The sequence below is a fragment of the Lynx canadensis genome, chromosome C2 (genome assembly GCF_007474595.2).
Source record: "Lynx canadensis isolate LIC74 chromosome C2, mLynCan4.pri.v2, whole genome shotgun sequence".
In the NCBI taxonomy this organism is placed as follows: domain Eukaryota; kingdom Metazoa; phylum Chordata; class Mammalia; order Carnivora; family Felidae; genus Lynx; species Lynx canadensis.
In genome coordinates this window covers 111,061,594-111,080,052 of record NC_044311.2, presented here as the reverse complement: position 1 = coordinate 111,080,052, position 18,459 = coordinate 111,061,594, and the positions used below count along the sequence as shown (strand labels likewise).

Below are 18,459 nucleotides of genomic sequence, written 5' to 3'. Positions count from 1 at the left end.
CTTTTCGTGGGGCCACTTCAAGATTCTCTCCCAAGACTTGAGGATTCAGAGTCTAAAGTCCCCCTTTGCAGTGGGCTCCAATGCTCAGATTACCCCTGTAGGTTTTACTTTAATCCCAGAAATCCAAATGGAGACTCGGGGCCTTAAAAATCAGGTTAGCAAAAAATTCTCAAAACTCTTCTCTCCCAGGAATAAAAATCACCTAAAGATTAAAGAGAAATTTCCACAGCAACAAGATTTCTTGACTTGTGATAGAAAATAATAGAGCCCTATTATGGAGACTCCCACAGAAATTTCAGTTCTCCTGGAAGCCATAGACCAAGAACTACAAGGAGCCTTTTAGATCGCCCATTCATTTTTGAAAGCAGTAGTTACATACAAAAAGTATTAAGTTTTTTCAAGCGTATTTATTAGAACTCACATTCATACTCAGCTTTCACCAAAATTTATGTGCAGTTTAAATACCAGAGGAATCAACCTATTCTAAGCTAATGCCATTTTAAAATCTCTCTTCCTGGGGTTTTCTTTCTTTCTTCCTTCTCATGTCTTAGAAGAAGATTACTGATGTTCTTGCAAAATCGGAGCCAAAACCAGGGACTCCTGAAGACCTACAGAAGCTGATGAAGGACTATTACAGCAGCAATCGCTCAGTGATTGAGTTAGAGGAACTAAACCTACCAGGTACAGCCAGACTTGTTTGGTTTTTTTCCCTTCTATTTTTTTTTTTTTTTTTTTTTTCTGTACTGTTCTGAGGTTAGTCATGTAGCAAGACTCAGTGTTATTGATATCAATTTTCCTGATGAGGAGGAGCAAAAAGGTTCATGGCTACATCTCAGCCATTGAATTTGATGTATTTTCCACATGCTAATAATCCTTTCCTCAACCTAATAGTTTTAACTGTTGAATGGTTCCTTTATTAAGATGCTAAATGGCATTTGTTCAATCTAATAGAAAGATTTGTAATTGCATTTTTTTCAAAAGGCTACTGTTGAGTGTGCATTTTTTTAGCATTCTTCAAGGAGTAAGAATCCCTACTGGGTATAGAAGTTAAATTAAAATAAAGATAAAGCACATATTTAAAAGTATAGATATGAAACATTAATTTACTCATCTTTTATAGACAAGAACTTTAGCTTCAGTAAGCTTTTAGTTTTGTTGTTGTTGTTCTTATCACAGATTTCTAGTTACAGTTTTGTGTTTATGGTAGTGTTTTGGGTTCCAGGCCAGACTTTCAAGCAAACTATCTAAAGATAGGGATAAAATTCTGCATTTTTAGCAAAGCTGACCCCTCACCCAAGTTGATTCTCTACTGTTGTTTGAGATCTACTGCCTTAGAATATTTATAATTAAATTAAAGATATTGCAGAATTCTTGAAACAACTAATTTTAATTAATTTAGAAATTTCTGATACATCCTGGAACTCTTTTGGGTGGAGATTAAAGAAAAGAGATGTTATAAAAATCACACAAGGTTTGGGTGCCACTGTTTCAGATGAGCTATTTTTAGATTACTAGGGACATCTAATTACTGCTATTGGAAAAGGTCAAGGGTAGCTTGATTTCCCTTTTCCATTACAACTTTATGCTTTCTAGAGACTTAAGAAGCTGAAAAACTTCCTGTGCCCTGAATTTTTATAATTCCTTTGTGATGTGCTTTTGAAAACAAAATGCACATTGAATTTAGAGACAGGAGTGCCCCCTGTCTCTTTTCCAAAAGGAATACGCTTTAGGGAATTTAAGGAGTGCATTTCCACATGAGGGAGATCTGGAGTTTTAGACCCACAAAACCCCAACGGCTCCAACAGCAGTTAGAAACCACTTCTCTCTGGGTATAGTTCTTTTGAGGAGAGCTACGTCCTGACTGCTGTTTCGCAGGTACCAAGTGTTATAACAAAGCCTCCTTTCCAAGCTTAACTGAAGTTTGCCTCAATGGTCTTTTTCCTTATAGTTCTTTGTTAGAGTATACCTTCAACTTCAGAAGAATTTGTGAGATAGTGGGGTCACTGCTACTCTGTATACTTATGGAACATCATAAATCTTAGTTTTCTAGTATTGTAGAGAATCAGAGGTCAGAAGAAACCTTTAAGAGTCATTTGAGTTGCATAGTGAGTTTACATTATATTATTGCTATATTACAGTTCAGTTGTGTAGTTAAGCAAGAATGTGTGGCCATGGCTCGGTTTAGGAAGGAAGGAAAATGTTAAAAATACTTTTATAGATAAAAAGAACAGGTTTTTATTTTCAGTTAAGCAATTAGGCCATTCTGAGACACAGTGAATAAGGCATTGTAAGAATGTTCAGGGGAAAAGATCCCAGTAGGTACACTTATGCGACCAAGGACAGAGAGGAAGTCCACGATAGGTAAAAGGAGGGACACACTGTGGGTTATTTGGAACAGGCTCCAGTCAGGGGCATAAATATAAGTGGATATAGATCATAAAGGATTGTTCCTATTTGTTTGCTGAGTGTCTAAGGGTTTTGATTTGAGGTTATTTGTGTCTGTAGGGCAGGAACATGTCTTTTCAATTAATATTGTTCGCTGTACATTGCAAATGTCATACACATGGGCACTTAATTAGTTTCGAGGCAGGAATCTCTTGGAGTTAACTCAGCTGACTTCCTGAGGGCTGCAGTGTGGTTTAGATCAGTGCTAAATGCCTGTAGGCTAGCAGCAACTGAATCACCCAAGAACTTAAAAAGCAAATCCCCAAGCCCACTCCCAAGGAATTCTGACTTACTAACAAAAGGAGTCCATCCCAGGAATCTATATCTTTTATAAAGCTCTTAGGGTGAGTCTGATCATATCCAGGCTTGGGAAATTACAGTTTTAAAGACCATGAAAGGCTATACAGTTGTATAGGAAGCAATATCTTTGAAGTTAATTACATAATATGAGTTATATATGCTGGGTCACAATATAAATGTCATTTAATTAAGTAATAGTTTACTCCTTGGCACTCTTCAGTGTTTACCGAAAACCTTTTTCCTGTAGAAAGAATTAAAATGATAAACATGATTTTCCTTTTTTATTTATACATCTCAGGTACAGAGTTAATAATACTACATAATTGCTAGACCATGATAGTCCTTGGTTGAGCAAGACCCCTATATTTTATTTAAGTGTTATATTGTCTTTTACTGTGGTGCTGTGTTGTATTTTGATGCATTATTCCCACTCTTCCCCAATCCACACTCCTTTTTACATTCCCCATAGCATTCAGTCTAATGTGTTAATATGTTTTTAAATGTGTATATATGCTTGTAAAATGTCATGTCATTGTATGTGTGTTCATTTTACAATTTATCCAAATGATGTGCTGAACTTCTCATTTTGTTTTTTTTCTCACTGAGACCTTTTTTGAGATATGCCTATCTGGCTTTATGTACATCAAGTTCATTGCTTCTAAATGCCACATAGTATTCCAGTGATTTTATCTACCACATATTGGTCATCCATTTTCTTAGATACAGACACCTGGGTTGCCTTGTGCTCCCCACTATCACAAATGCTATCACAATGCTAGGAGAAATATACTTGTGTATGTCCCTTTATAGACCGCATAAGAATTTCTTTCCATCATTTACTCAGGAATATGATCATGGGGTCATAGGGTGTATACAACTTAATTTTAGTACTTTCCAGAATAGCTATTACCAGTTTATACCTCCACCTACATTTCACAAGAGTTTTATCACCCTACATCCTTGACAATACTTGGTATTATCCATCTAAGAATTCCCATTCTAATGTGTGTGTAAAGTATTATTTCATTGCACTAATAGGCACTTCTATGATGACTAGTGAGTTTGAGCATCTCTACATAGATGTGTTAGCTATTTCCCCTTTACCTTTGTGTATTGCTTATTCCATAGATTTGAAAAATAAACATACTTCATTAGTCTGTTTCACTACTCTAAGAAATTATGGCTTAAAGGTTAAAGTTTAAAGGTTAAAGTTTACTTGTTCTTGTTGCTGCTGTTGTTTTAAATACTGGACAACACTTTAAAATATATAATGAGCCCCCCTTCACTAATGTTGTACATCCTTATTCATTTAATCTGTTTTGATCATGTGTGTGTTGGCAAAATCCTCTACAAAGCATGTCTGTCATATTCTAGACTCCTGTTTCCTCAAGGCCAATGATTTGACTCATAGTCTTTCATCATACCTAAAAGAAAGTAAGTAAACTATGATTTTCTTTTAAGTTACTCACCAAGTTGTTATTACTTCATTAAATACTTCATTACTTCTCTTTTTGAGAGAAAGAGAGAGAGAGGGCATGACTGGGAGGCAGAGAGAGAGAGAGAGAGAGAGAATCCTATGAGGGGCAGAGAAAGAAAGAGAAGCAGGGCCCACCTGAAGTGGGGCTCATGTTTTATCTGAAGTGGGGCTTGAGCTCACCCAATGTGGGACTCGAACTCATTAGCCATGAGATCATGATCTGAGCCAAAGTCAGATGCTTAATGACTGAACCACCTAGGTGCTCAAGATCCATCTCTTTAAAAACTTCTAAAACTACCTTTAAAAGCAAAACTTTCTACCTAAAATGGATTTGAAATAGAGGTTTCTCTTAACGTCCATCTTGGTACTAATTTCTGTTTATTTATGTTTATTCTTGTTTTTCTCTGGCTTTGAGAATGTGGGTTTTGGTCTCATTTTTGGTTTATAATAAATTAATATTAGTATTGATCTAGGAATCCAGAGAATACTTGGTATTCCAGTACTTGGTATTCTAGTACCAGGCCCCTGCTGTTTGACCTGGGACAAGTCACTGTGTATTCCTCTGGGACTTGATTTTGTTATCTGAAAGATAAGGAAGTTGGACATGTGATGTCTATTCTAGCTGTGAAATTGTGAAATTCTGTTCACATGCTCAGAACTCAGATCATGGCTATTGCACAATCTAATTTCATCTTTTCAACATGTATTGTGGATAGCCAGTAATAAGCTAGATTATTCATATTAGGTAGTCATCTATTTGTGGCTTACAATGAAATAGTTTAGATATAAAGATTTAACATTTCGCTAATCATATTTAGCTAACTTGGCATATTGTGTGCTTTGTGTTATAAGTTAATGATTTTTCATTTTAATCTAATATCTAGAATAACCAGATAACAGAATCTACATGGTACTCATTATATTTTACTTTAATTAAATACTAACAAAGAATAATTGGAGAATACGCAACTTTGGGGGCCCTATTTTGTTGTATTTAGAGTAATATTTTTCTAATGGTCTTTTTTCAGTCTGCCCTAAGTGGGTAAAACTTCGGAAAAATCATAATGAGAAGAAATCGGTCCTGATGCTGATCATCTGCAGCTCTGCCCTCCGGGCCCTGGAGCTTATTAGGTTGGATGCTTCACCCATTCATTTCATAAATGTGTTTTTGAATAACTGATACATGTCAAGCTGATATGCTCTGTATGCTAGAGACGTAACAATGAACAAATAAATATACATCATAATGTCAGGTAGTGTCAAGTTATATAAGACAAAATAAAGCATAGCGAAGGGATAGAAGGGAGTGGGGGGCTACTTTTAAAAGTGTTGTCACAGGAGGCTTTTCCAAGGAGAATGACATTTGAGCAGAGACACGAACAAAGTGAAGGAGAAAGCCAAGCAGATGTCTGGAAGAAGAGCATTCCAGACAGAGTGAACAGGAAGCACAAAAGGCGCTGGGACGCAATGTTACTGAAAGATTTTGAGCAGGGGAGTCACATGATCTGAATAATCATTCTAAAGGATCACTTTGGCTGCTTTGTGGAGAACACGCATTGTAGAGGGCAAGAGTCAAAGCAAGGAAATAATACGAGCAATAACCAGTTGGAAGAAATAATGGAAAAAAAGACCTAATTTAAAATAATAACAAGAGGGGCGCCTGGGTGGCTCAGTTGGTTAAGCGTCTGACTTCAGTTCAGGTCATCATCTCACGATTCACAAGTTCAAGCTGTGTGGGGCTCTGTGTTGACAGCTCAGAGACCGGAGCCTGCTTCGGGTTCTGTGTCTCCCTCTCTCTTTCCTCCTCCCCTGCTCATATTCTGTCTGTCTGTCTCTCTCTCTCTGTCTCAAAAATATGTAAACATCAAAAAAATTTTTTTAATAAAATAAAAAAATAATAACAAGAATGGAGCACCAGAGAATAAGCTTACCAAAATCTATATCAAGAAAATATTACACAAGCCACTCAGAAGATCTGGAACAGACAAAAGGGTATACTATATTGTTGAATAGGAAGAGTTGATGTTATAAAGATGTCTGTGTTACATAGACTGATCTACAGATTTCACAGATTCCCAGTGAAACTGCAATAGAATTGTTTTTTTAGCTAGATAAGCTAAAGTTCAAAGTTTAAAGATAAGCTATAGTTCTAAGTTCATAAGAGAAAATACAGAATAAAAAAGAGCTGGGGAAATTCTGATAAAGAATATTAGTGAGAGGATACTATGCCTATAGTATCTATCAGATTACCAATGGATATATATTACAGAGTCTCACTAATCAAAACAGTATGAAACTGGCATATGCGTGATAAATCAGACCAGTGGAACATAATTGGAAGTTTAGAAACAGGCCCGTATGCATTTGAAAATGTAGCGTGTGGCAAAGGTGACAAATCAGTAAGGAAAGATGGATTATTTAATAAATGGTGTTGGAACAACTACGTAGCCATCTGGAAAAGTAACTTTGGATCCATATCTCGCCTCTCATACCAAGATAAATTCCAAATGGGCTGAAAATTTATATATAAAAATTATGTTTTAAAGATAATTTGTCAGTGCTTTACTAAGTGCTTTCACATACCTTTTCATTTACTGCATTCTCGTAGAAAAAACAAAAAGGCTTCCTTCCACTGGATCGGTGGTAACATTGAGCTTTCGGAAAAGAGCCATCAGAGTTAAAAGGGGTTTACTGGGACTAGCCCTCTTCCAGGGCCAGGCTCTGTACCAGACTTTGACAGGAGATAAAACAAAGGAAAATCCAAGTCCTGGAGAAAAATAAAGTGAGGTGCAAATGTAGACGCTCAGTAGATATTTAGCATCTATTTTTCTAAATGAACTAATCTGATTATGAATTTAGAAAAGTAGTTTTTAAATTCTTCCAATTCTCCTTTCCCCACAAGACACACACATTAACTTGCATCACACACCCTCTCAATAAAACAAGTGTTTCTTGTGACATATCTGCTCTAAACACAATTGATCTTCAAGACTCCACCTGCTTCTGGGGCAGTACTTGCTGGTTCTGAAATCATATTAGTTCATACTGACTTTTCAGTGTTCTAAAAACTACCACCACAGAATTCATTTCAGATTCAGACGTTGATGGCAAAAGAGGTTGGCCTGGAGATGACCTCCTAAAAACAAACCGTCAAATTGATTTGAGCTTTTACTGCACATAAATACTTTTCTGAAGGGCATAAAAGCACTATGTTGTCACACGTCATTTGCCAATCCTGTGTTCTTCTGTGTCGTTCGTAATACTATGATATACTTCAAGGTTAGGTGATTTGCAAAAAGTGATTTCTGAGCTAGCACAACAAGCCCTATTCATAAAGACTAATGGTGAATAATTCTAGCTTTTCTAAGAATATCTGTTCTCTTGAGGACCATGAATTAACATTAAATGTGTCCCCTAAACTGTCTTCCTAGTTAACCTTGCCATGGAGAAAGCTTACGTGTGAGTAAAAATCAAGCACAACAGAACGTGTATAGCATAATTCACTATCTTGCAAACTCATGTATTCCTACTGGTCAATAATATTTTTCAAAACATAATCATGATATATAAAGGAAAATAATATTGCTGAGCAGTATTCCCTTGTTAGGTCTATTACCAAACATCAATTAAAAGATCGTTCTTTTATACTTTTATACCCGTTGATACCAGAAGCATTTCCACATGTAAAATTTTGCCGAAAGTTTCTCTCTGCAAAGTAGAAGGTGGGGGGGCTGCTCTGATTGAAAGATAAGCCTTCTCCTCCCTGCCAGCTCATTCCCAGCAATCTGCCACAGCAGCCACATACAGCCTTTTGTTAGATGCCCTTGGGCTCCACAGAGCACAGTCTGAGATCACTGTTCTATGATATTTGTTGCAACTAAATTTTGAATGAGAACTATACTGCAGAGTTTAAAGGTAAATTCTCTGCCAGGGACCTGAAATATAAACATTCTGTATTAACAAGTGAAGGGCAGATCCATATTTTTCAATTATCAAGGAAACCTAAGTAAAGCTAACCTTGTGTATGAGAGTTAGAAGCAACCCAGATACATCCTGAATAAAAAACTTCCTCACTTTCCTTCCAGAGTGGGGCTGACTTGAAAATCTCGGAATTTTTTTGTGTACACACACACACAGACACACATGCATGTGCTCATAGTTAAACACAGAAATGCCATATTCTTTTGAATAAAGCAAAACATAATACTTTAGTAGTCAAAGTGGCCTGCAATGGGTAAGTTTTCTTAGGCAATAATGTGTTTTTTTTTTTCATTAGGTCGATGACAGCATTCAGAGGAGACAGCAAAGTTATGAAATTATTTGCAAAACACATAAAGGTAAGCAAGGGCCTGTGGTTCCTGATGGGCGATGTAAGTTATCCTTAAAGGCCACTCCCAGCTTTTTCTTATCTCCTTAGCTGATATTTTCTTTGTTCTTATATAACATATTTAACAACTATTCTGGTGTTCTTTGCATTCCCTGCTTCTGCATGCCCACCTGCCCCCACAACAGTCACAACTCCTCTGTGTGCCAAGATTTTTCTACAGACGCTGAGATCTGACCCCTGCATTCTCTGAAGATTCCCCGGTTTTATAGGGCAATGCTTTTCTATCTTGACTTTAACTTTCATTGCCCTGAATGTTGAGCCTAAACAAGGGTAGCCCATTTGCTTTTTTACTTCCTTAACTTTTGGATAAAGTGCTCTAAATTGGCCTATGATTTGCACTTTCTAAAGACTCTTCTTTCCTCTCTTCTGTCTTGCAATAAATAGGTCCAGGAGCAGGTAAAGTTGCTGGAGAAGCGTGTTGTGCACCTGGGTGTAGGAACTCCAGGAAGGATTAAAGAACTCATTAAACAAGGTATGAAAAGAGGCGCTGATATGCCTACTTAGTACTGGGAGTTTGCCTTACCCCCCATGTGAGTTTAGGAAACCACATTTGTGATATAATGAAACCAGACTTCTGTGTTGATTGGGGAGTTGGAAACTTAGCTTTGTGTCGGTAGAGCTAGCAGGCAGGTGTGAAGCAGTAGGGAATGGTAAGGATTGTGGCAAACTTCAGTACATGTGCCCACCTACACACATTCAGATTCCACTTGCTTTAAGCAGGTTAGTGGATCCACAATTCATTTCCACCAGTTTGCAACCTCTAGAATTTGTAGAGCTAGGTGAGTTGATTATTTCTCTCTTAATTAATTGAATCTTGGTTCCCCAAGACTTCCATTTCAGTTGAGGGCTTATATATAAAACATGTTGAAACTAAAATGAGGTTTCTATGGATGAAATACGGGTATTCTAGAGTGTTTCTCCCAAATTCATTTCTCTTTTAATATTTTACCCAGAAAGTATTCCAGACAACATCCACCGCTGGGTTTTTATAATTTGTTGGCTCTCTCAAAGTCAGTAGCCTAAAACTTGTTAATCTGCTGATGATCTTATTACCTGTTTTACCTGCCAGACTGATTAAAGATTTCTTTTCAATACTCACTTCCAAATTACTTATTTAATATACTAATAGAACTCTGTTACAATTGGAACTATTCCTAGATTTTTTAATATATCTAAAAGTAATATGTTCATCAATGTAATAACTAATATAGAGATGGTCATTTGCCAAGAAGCAAACAAAAGCTTAAAATACTAGTGTTTCTTTCCAGATGAAAATCATCCAGGGTTAAATGAACCCACTAGGTACAAAGGTCTGTGCAATTACAAAGAAGTGACAGACTTGGCAACCCCAGACAAGGAACAGTTTTTGAGTTCCTACTTGCACTGGTGCTATGCCACACACTCCTATGTTTCTCAGTAAATATTCATGGCACCCTTGCACGCTAGCTTTTTTTTTTTTCATAGAAGAGAAAACTCTGAAGCTCTGAAGGATTAAGTGGCTGTCCCACAGTCTCTTAGTCTAGGCGTTCCTAGCTCTAGAGGCTTTCCCCCTCAAAGAGCTCCTGATCCTTGAAAAGATAAATATACATAGAATGAGATTGACAAAATGAGGCACTAAATGCCAAGGCCAAATGAGCACCTCCAAGTCCTATAAGAGTGGAAATAGATTATTATGGAGGCTGAATCTGTATGGAAGGCTTTACAGAGAAAAGGGTCTTTAACTGATCTTTGAAGTATAAGGAGGATTAAAATAGGATCTTTGAAGTATGGAAATGTGAGAAAAACAGGAATAGGAGAATCACTGAATCAGAAGAGGGCAGGCAGATACACATGACTGAGATACAGTGTTAAGCTCTCATGGATTCAGACCTTCAGAGTCAAATCGCACATCCAGCAATTGACCAGCTCTGTGACCTTGGCAAGTTACTTAACCTCTCTAAGTCTTTTTCTGTATTCAGATGAGGGATAGTGATAGTATCTTCCTCCTGGGATTGATATGATAACAAAGTGCCAATAAAGAATTTCACACCCTAAGGACTCAATAAATGCTAGTTATTATTTTCATTAAAGAGAATAACTTTCTTGGTTGGAAACTTTGTGGGCTTTAGTAGCTGGTGATTGAACTCGAAAGGAAGTCAGATTGTGGAGGGAGGACTTTGAACACTAGGTTGAAGAGTTTGGATTTTTGTCTTGTGGACATAGGAGGGCATTGTAGTGAAGGAACAGATGAGAGGCACTCATAGCCTACCTGTGAGACAGTTGGGAGAGATTGGTTGGGCAGCAGGAGGGTCCAGGGATGGACCCTGCCTCTCGCACAGCTCTTAGCCAAAGATTCACCTCACTCCCCCACCTCGAATCCAGATGGTTGTCTGTATGTCACCAGGAACCCCATGCAATAGGGCCACTCTTCTCCATATTTAAAAGAGAGAGGGAGAGGGAGAAAGAGAAAACGAAACTCTACATACAGATTGTTGAGATTTGATTTCTGGAGAGTAGTGAGGACTCAGTGTGAAAGCTTATTTCATTTAAGGGGTGAAAAAATCATTTAAGGATCTATTGATTTTTTATAATACTAATGAAAATAACTTTTACTTCTGATTCTGATTGGATGCATGATTTAATATTCATTATCCACAGGTGTTAGGCTACATACAAAGCATTTAAAGAGACCAATCCCAGCCCTCTAGAAACTGGAAATGTAACAAAGCAATGGCACATAACTCGTTTTATGTAGCTGTTTATGACTTAAGATGTTTATATGTAGAATATATTAAGGAAAGTTTCCAGACTTCGAAAGATATCCCGTGGCATGGAATCTGTACAATTATAGACAGAAGTATATTGTTTTAATCTAATAATGAAGCAGATTTTCTGACTATAAGAGCCTTTCAAAAATGCAAAAAAGCACAGAAGAGAAAATATATCACTTTAGAGAAAATCACTTGTTAGATAATACTGAATATATTTCCTTTAGTCTTTTTTCTATGCATTTATATACTTATTTTTGTAAGTGGAGATCATGCTATATATCATAATTTTATAACTTGCCTTTTCCACTTAGCATATCTTATGAGGACTTTCCTCATTATGAAATAGTCTTAATTTTTAATTTTTTTAATGTTTTTATTTGTTTTTGAGATAGAAACACAGAGAGTAGGAGAGGGGCAGAGAGAGAGAGGGAGACACAGAATCTGAAGCAGGCTCCAGGCTCTGAGCTGTCAGCACAGAGCCCGACACAGGGCTCAAACTCACGAGCTGTGAGATCATGACCTGAGCTGAGGTTGGACGCTCAACAAACTGAGCCCCCCAGGTGCCCCTTTAATTTTTAATTTTTAATGGCTGTATAATATGTACATAATATTCTACTTGTTTTTACAGTTTTATCGAGATATGATTAATCTATAACATTGTATTAGTCCAGTGTGTACAATGGAATGACTTTATACATATAGAGTGAAATGATTACTACAATAAATTTAGTTAACATCAATCACCTCAAATAATTATAAATTTTTTTCTTGTGATAAGAACTCTTAAGATCTACTGTCTTAGCACCTTTCAAATATACAGTACAGTATTAACTACAGTCACTGTGCTGTACGTTACATCCCCAGACCTTATTTACTTTACAACTGGAAGTTTTTACCTTTTGACCATCTTCATCCATTTTCCCCACCCTCTCCCTTTGGCATCCACCAATGTGTTCTGTATGAGTTAGGTTTTTTAGATTTGACATATAAGTGAGATCATACAGTATTTGTCTTCCTCTGTCTGACTTATTTCACTTAACATAATACCCCCAAGGTCCATTCCTGTTGTCATAAATGACAGGATTTCCTTCCTTTTTATGGCTGAATAATATTCCCCTGTGTGTGTGTGTGTGTGTGTGTGTGTGTGTGTGTGTGTGAATTTTCTTTATTCATTCGTTGATGAATACTACGGGTTGTTTCCATGTCTTGGCTATTGTAAATAATGCTGCAATAAACATAGTGGTGCAGATACCTTTTTGAGATAGTGAGTTCATTTCTTTTGGATATATACCCAGAAGTAGAATTGCTGGATCATATGGTAGTTTTATTTTCAATTTCTTGAGTGTCCTTCCATGCTGTTTTCCATAGTGACTGTATCAATTTACATTCCCACCAACAGTGCACAATAGGTCCCTTTTCTCCACATCCTCACCAGCACTTATTATTTCTTGTGGGGGTTTTTGATAATATGATTGATGATTAGTGATGTTGAGCACTTTTTTCATGTGCCTATTGGCCATTTGAATGTCTTTATTGGAAAAGTATCTATTCATTTCCTCTGTCCATTTTTAAATCAGATTAATTGGTGTTTTTTGCTGCTGATTTGCATAAGTTCTTTATATATTTTGGATATTAACCCCAAGTTATATTGTTTTTTAGTAATTAGATAGGATACCTGGATTATTTCTAAATTTTTGCTATTATAAAAAATACTGCAATGATCATCTTTGCAAGTAACTATATTTATTTCTTTTTTAAAAAAAAAGATTTTGTTTTTAAGTAATCTCTATACCTAATGTGGGGCTCATACTTAAAACCCCAAGATCAAGAGTCACATACTCTACCAACAGAGCTATGCTGGTGCCCCATTAACTATATTTAAGTTTCTGATGTTTTTATAGTGATATGTCATAGAAAGAAAATTATTTTATCAAATAGTAAGCATTTTAAGCTTCTATTATATAATGCTCTAGTGCCTTCCTGAGAGACTATCTGTTTGCTCTCCCACCAACAGTAAGTTATTTTTAAGGGTAGACTACCAACCCATTGTCCTTCTCAATTTATCATTTTTAATTTTGCAGAGGGAAATTTAAATAGGAGTCATTATAATTATAAGAAGAATGAAAAAGTCTTTTGGACAGAAGGGGAAATACTGAAATAATCACAGAGAAGAGTTGAGAGGAAGTGCTGCAGAGGAAGGCTTCAGTTATGTTTCCACATGTCACATGAAACAGCTTGGGGTAGTGGGAAAAACTAACTGTGACCAACTCTGAGACCTCTGAGGAACAGACAATAGCTGAAGTCCCCTCCGGCCCCACATTCCATAATTGTCTCTAGATAGATAGGAAGACAGAAATGGAGTCCTTAAGTGGTTTGCTAGTCTTCTCAAAGGGTAGCACACTTTGAATAGAACCCATTCATATTTACTTCCTTTTCTGCCTAAAATTAAACCTCAAACACCAGCCTCATCCTTCTGTCCATTCACCTTCTCAGAGTCATTCAGACTCCATTGGATTCAATTCCTCTGAAAGGCCACACCTAGATTGCAGGATCCATCTTATCAAATTCTTGTCAGGAATGAGACTTCACCCTCTGGGGCTTCATGAAACAGAGTCTTGGGATTGATTCTCTGCCAGGATTTGAGCAGTTGACGAGCTTAGCAGCTTCTCTGCTTCCCTCAGAATCAGTGATAAGATTATAAGGAAAGCAATCTCCGAGTTCTGCATTTGTTTTCCATCAGGCAAGGGCTGCACTTAGTGTGCAGAGATTAGTTGCTGGGGGAGAGGACAGCAAATGAGGGAAAAAGCAACCTGGAGACTAAAAAGTCATTTGGATAAGCTTCTATCATAAGGTTTTGCTGTAGCAACTCTCGCTCTCTCTGTCTCTTTCAGGTGGCCTTAATTTGAACCCCTTAAAATTTCTGGTTTTTGACTGGAACTGGAGAGATCAGAAGTTGAGGAGGATGATGGACATTCCCGAGGTACCGTGTAACCAGCCTGTAATCTTTTTTTCTTCAGCTTGAGCTTAAGTTCAAACACGGTAATAAAGTCATTGACATCGGGAGCCAAAAATTCTGGCCATTGAAATTCTTTCTGTCTTTTAACTCTGAAGTAACTGCAGTTACAAAGTCCATCTCACCCCTTAGACCTAACTGTATCCTTTCCATATCTTTTGTAGGAATCAGCTTTGTTTCTTCATTAAATGACCAATGGCTTCTGCCCCACTGGGGACCACATCTGTACTGTACCTTTGAGAAACAGGAAGCTCTGGAGGACTTGGCATATTTTTGTGTGCCTTGCTTTAGAGACATAGTCATCTTTGTCTTTCATCTTTACAGATGCGCTAGGGAGTGGGGGCACAAACTTGCCTCATGGCCTGCATCTCCCATACCCAAAACCTCACTCACTTAATATAGAGGGCTATTTTGGTTTGGGGTAGGGAAATTATTTTGCTGTCTCAGTGAATTAAAACTGGTTGAATGCCTTTGTGGCCACATAAGCATTAGCTTATTATATATTTATGAAAGTAATCTAGTATCAAAATATGAAAAATTGATTTTCCACCTACTGTGTACCATGGAGCTAATTTTTCAAGCTAGCCTGATGTTTAGAAGTATCTGTTGGAGAGAAAAGGGTTTGTGCAATAATTAACATGACTGCCAGTCACCAACCATCATGGCAGTAACTATCAAAGAATTTGAAATTAATTCTCCAAATGTGCTGAATGAATTAATTTACCACATAAAACTATATATATCCCCAGAATGACCAAACCTGATTATGATTAATCAGTGAGTTATATCAGATATCAGTACAGGTTAAAAGACAACTTTCTCAGTTTCCTATACACACACACATCCTGTCCCCTGAACTGACTGGGTTTTTTTAAAACCAGTTTAACAAATTTGATGTTAGGCACATGAGGCCATATTTAATTATTTCAGTTATAATATTAAATCTGAGTAATCCACCATGAGTTTTCTAATTATAAGAAATTGTGTCAAAAAAACACCTTTTTATCCATAGTTATTTTTATTATGTTGATGTCATTCTTGTCAGTTATCCTATATTGAAATATGTGTGTAATCTAGGCATACTTTGAGTACCTTGAAACATCTTTGTATAAGATTTTTTAAATGAGATTTTATTTTGAATGGTAACAAAAGGGCACTTTAATGAAACTGATGTTTTATATAGTATCTCTTCCTTTACTTAAGTAAATATTTCAACTCTGAATAAAACACAGGTTAGGATTCTTGCCCTCCATAACAGCTATCTAAATACCAGGATGTCCAGATGGTTGAATTTATTCACCAAGACTATCTTTTCTTGATCTTAACCTCTTTTTCCCCCTCTTGTTTCTCTTTTAGATAAGAAAGGAGGTTTTTGAACTTCTGGAAATGGGAGTCCTCAGTCTGTGCAAGTCAGAATCTTTGAAGCTGGGCCTTTTCTAAGTCTGGGTCCTATGAAAATTCCAGTTTTTATGGGATTTGCATCTCGTTTAATAGCTCTGGAATATTGCAAGCACTCAGTAAATATCAGCTATTGTTTTATTATGTTAACTGCATCACCAGATGAATCACTAGAAATTTTTGATGGAGATTCTTTGACAAAACTGAAGCTGTCCTTTGCCAACCTCTCTGTATAATAAAGTATCACCAGCTTGTGTGTGTTTTTTTTTTTTTTTTTTTTTTTTTTTTTTTTTTTGAGCAGACTGAGTTTTTTTTTTCCACCCACTGGGCTCTGATGTTACTGTGCAGGAGCAGGGAAAGAGCAGTTGGGCAAACCTTAGACAAGCCCCTTCCCTCTCTGAGCCTCAGTTTCATCAGCCTCAAAATGGGAATGATGTCTCTGAGGACTGTTGAGGATTCCATTTGATGGTACTCATGGAACAGATTTCTAAACTAAAGCCTGGTCTCAGTGTGAAGGGTGGCCGCAGTAGTGGTTGAAAGAGCTGGAAGTGTTTTTGTGGCATTTTGCAAACGTATGAGAGACAACAGTGTAACTACAATTGTCTTAATTATTTTTTAACTTTTTATTTTAAAATAATTTCAGATTTACAGAAAATGTCTGTAATGCCTGGGGAAGCTATCTGCGTAGCAGTTAAAGAGAACTGAAAGCAAGGGCTTAAAAAAAAATCACTGTCTGAAATGTCTGATGATACCACAGTATAACAGCTGCTAACAAATTGTCATATCCATATCAATCTAGAAATGTGTGTCTCAGCCAGGGCATTTTTCCCCCCCAGGGCCATTTGCACTGTCTGGAGACATGTTTGGATGTCACAACTGGGGGGAAACTTCTAGCATATAGTGGGGGAGTTATGACTGGCATTAAGCAGGTACAAGCCAAGGATACTGCTCAACATTCTACCATCCTACAGGACAGCCCCACAATAAAGAAATATCTGGCCCAAAATACTAATCAGTTAAGAAAGTTACTGACGTTAAGGAACCCAGTTCTAGAAATTTGAAAAGCAGAGTATATGAAGTATATTTGTATGCTTGGAGTAGGTTTATTTAGAAGAAAAATATGTAAATCTAAAAGTGCCTGTAGATGAATCACTGGGTTCTACTCCTGAAACCAATACTACATTGTATGTTACTTAACTTGAATTTAAATAAATTAATAAAAAGTTCCCATAAGGTAAGATCTGGCTATTTCAAGAACATTGTCCCAGATATGTGTTCACTTACTACTGTGATGGTTAATGTTATGTGTCAACTTGACTGGGCCATAGGATGCCCAAACAGTTGATCAAATATTATTCTGAGTGTTTCTGTGAGGGTGTTTTTGGAAGAGATTAACATTTAAATGAGTGGGCTTGAGTAAAGCAGATTGCCCTCCTTACTGTAGGTGGGCCTCATCCTGTCGGTTGAAAGCCTAAATAGACCTGTCCACCTCCCACACACCCCCACAAACCACCCCCACCTCCAAGAAGAGAGAATTCTGATTCCAACTGAAACATCAGCTATTCCTGCTAGATAGCCTTCAAACTGGGACCTCAGCACCTGGTTCTACACCACCTTTTGGCCTTTAGACTCAACCTGAGACATCAGTTCTACAGAGTTCAGGTTTGCCAGCCTCCTCCATAACATGTGAGCCAATTCCTTGTAACAAAATCTCTTTATATACCTCTGATTAATTCTGTTTCTCTGGAGAGCCCTGACTATATACTAATGTAAAGGTTTTTTGGTTTGGGGTTTTGGTTAGTTTGGTTTTGTTATTTTATAAAAAGTCTAAAAAATTCTGTTCTTACAGATTTGATACTGTGATGACCCATTTGCTAGGTATTATCTCTGTAGTATAATCCCACCCAATGTTGGACCAAGTACGTAGATGGCAGACAGACCTGATTATTTTCTACGCCAACCATGCACATATAATCTAATCTTGTAGGCCGTTACTGCCTTTTAAACCCAAGTTCTTGACCATGTATACTTAGTGAAATAAATGGTAGATATGAATTAGTTAAGTGTTTGCTGCCATCTTCTCACACAAGGCTGATACTGGCAGCCATATTCTTCACCATCTCCAAGTCAGATTCAAGTGACTTGCTGAGAAGTTCCCACTGGTATTATGCTTCTCCCAGTTTGCAAGTGGGAAGTTTTGACTCTGACTTTTACACGCCTAGTGTAAGCATTTGCATTTATTTTGTATTCTTTTCAACTAGCTACACCTGCCAAAGTTGTTGCTTTCTGTAATATAAAAATAGTCCAGCATGGCTTCTCTGCCTAATGCTAATTTAAAAAGGAAGATTAGAAACTCATTTTTTTTAATTCTAATTCTGTATCTTAAATACATCTTAAAGAAGAGGAAGTAATTATTAACAGCCTAATAAAAATGATGTTAGGAGATTTCTGATAAATGAGAAAAACCCCAAACCAAACAAATTCTACTGTATGGCAATATTGAACATTTAACCGATTATCTATGTTCCTCTTTCTTTCTCTTGCCTCATTTGAGCTACTCCAAAGCACATGCTTGGGAGAAGTTTAGATACTTTTATGTACGTTTTCTACCTGAGTCTTTCTTATGGATGAAAAAATTGGCAGTTATTGAGATTAGACATCTGTGTTCCACAATCCCTGTTTCCTTCCC

At 37.0% G+C, this 18,459-nt stretch overlaps 1 protein-coding gene across 2 annotated transcripts in view; it reads left to right on the top strand.

Annotated features, from left to right (window-relative positions):
* Positions 1-16,024, top strand: part of CMSS1 (cms1 ribosomal small subunit homolog) — a 390,723-nt gene extending 374,699 nt beyond the window's left edge. For both annotated transcript variants that reach the window (XM_030328388.1, XM_030328389.1), the window contains exons 4-10: positions 552-681; positions 4,120-4,179; positions 5,251-5,353; positions 8,499-8,559; positions 8,994-9,081; positions 14,251-14,339; positions 15,729-16,024. In XM_030328388.1, the coding sequence (XP_030184248.1) occupies positions 552-681; positions 4,120-4,179; positions 5,251-5,353; positions 8,499-8,559; positions 8,994-9,081; positions 14,251-14,339; positions 15,729-15,812 (615 nt within the window). In that variant the 3' untranslated portion in view covers positions 15,813-16,024. The remainder of the gene's footprint in view (positions 1-551; positions 682-4,119; positions 4,180-5,250; positions 5,354-8,498; positions 8,560-8,993; positions 9,082-14,250; positions 14,340-15,728) is intronic.
* The last annotated feature ends 2,435 nt before the right edge of the window (positions 16,025-18,459 follow it).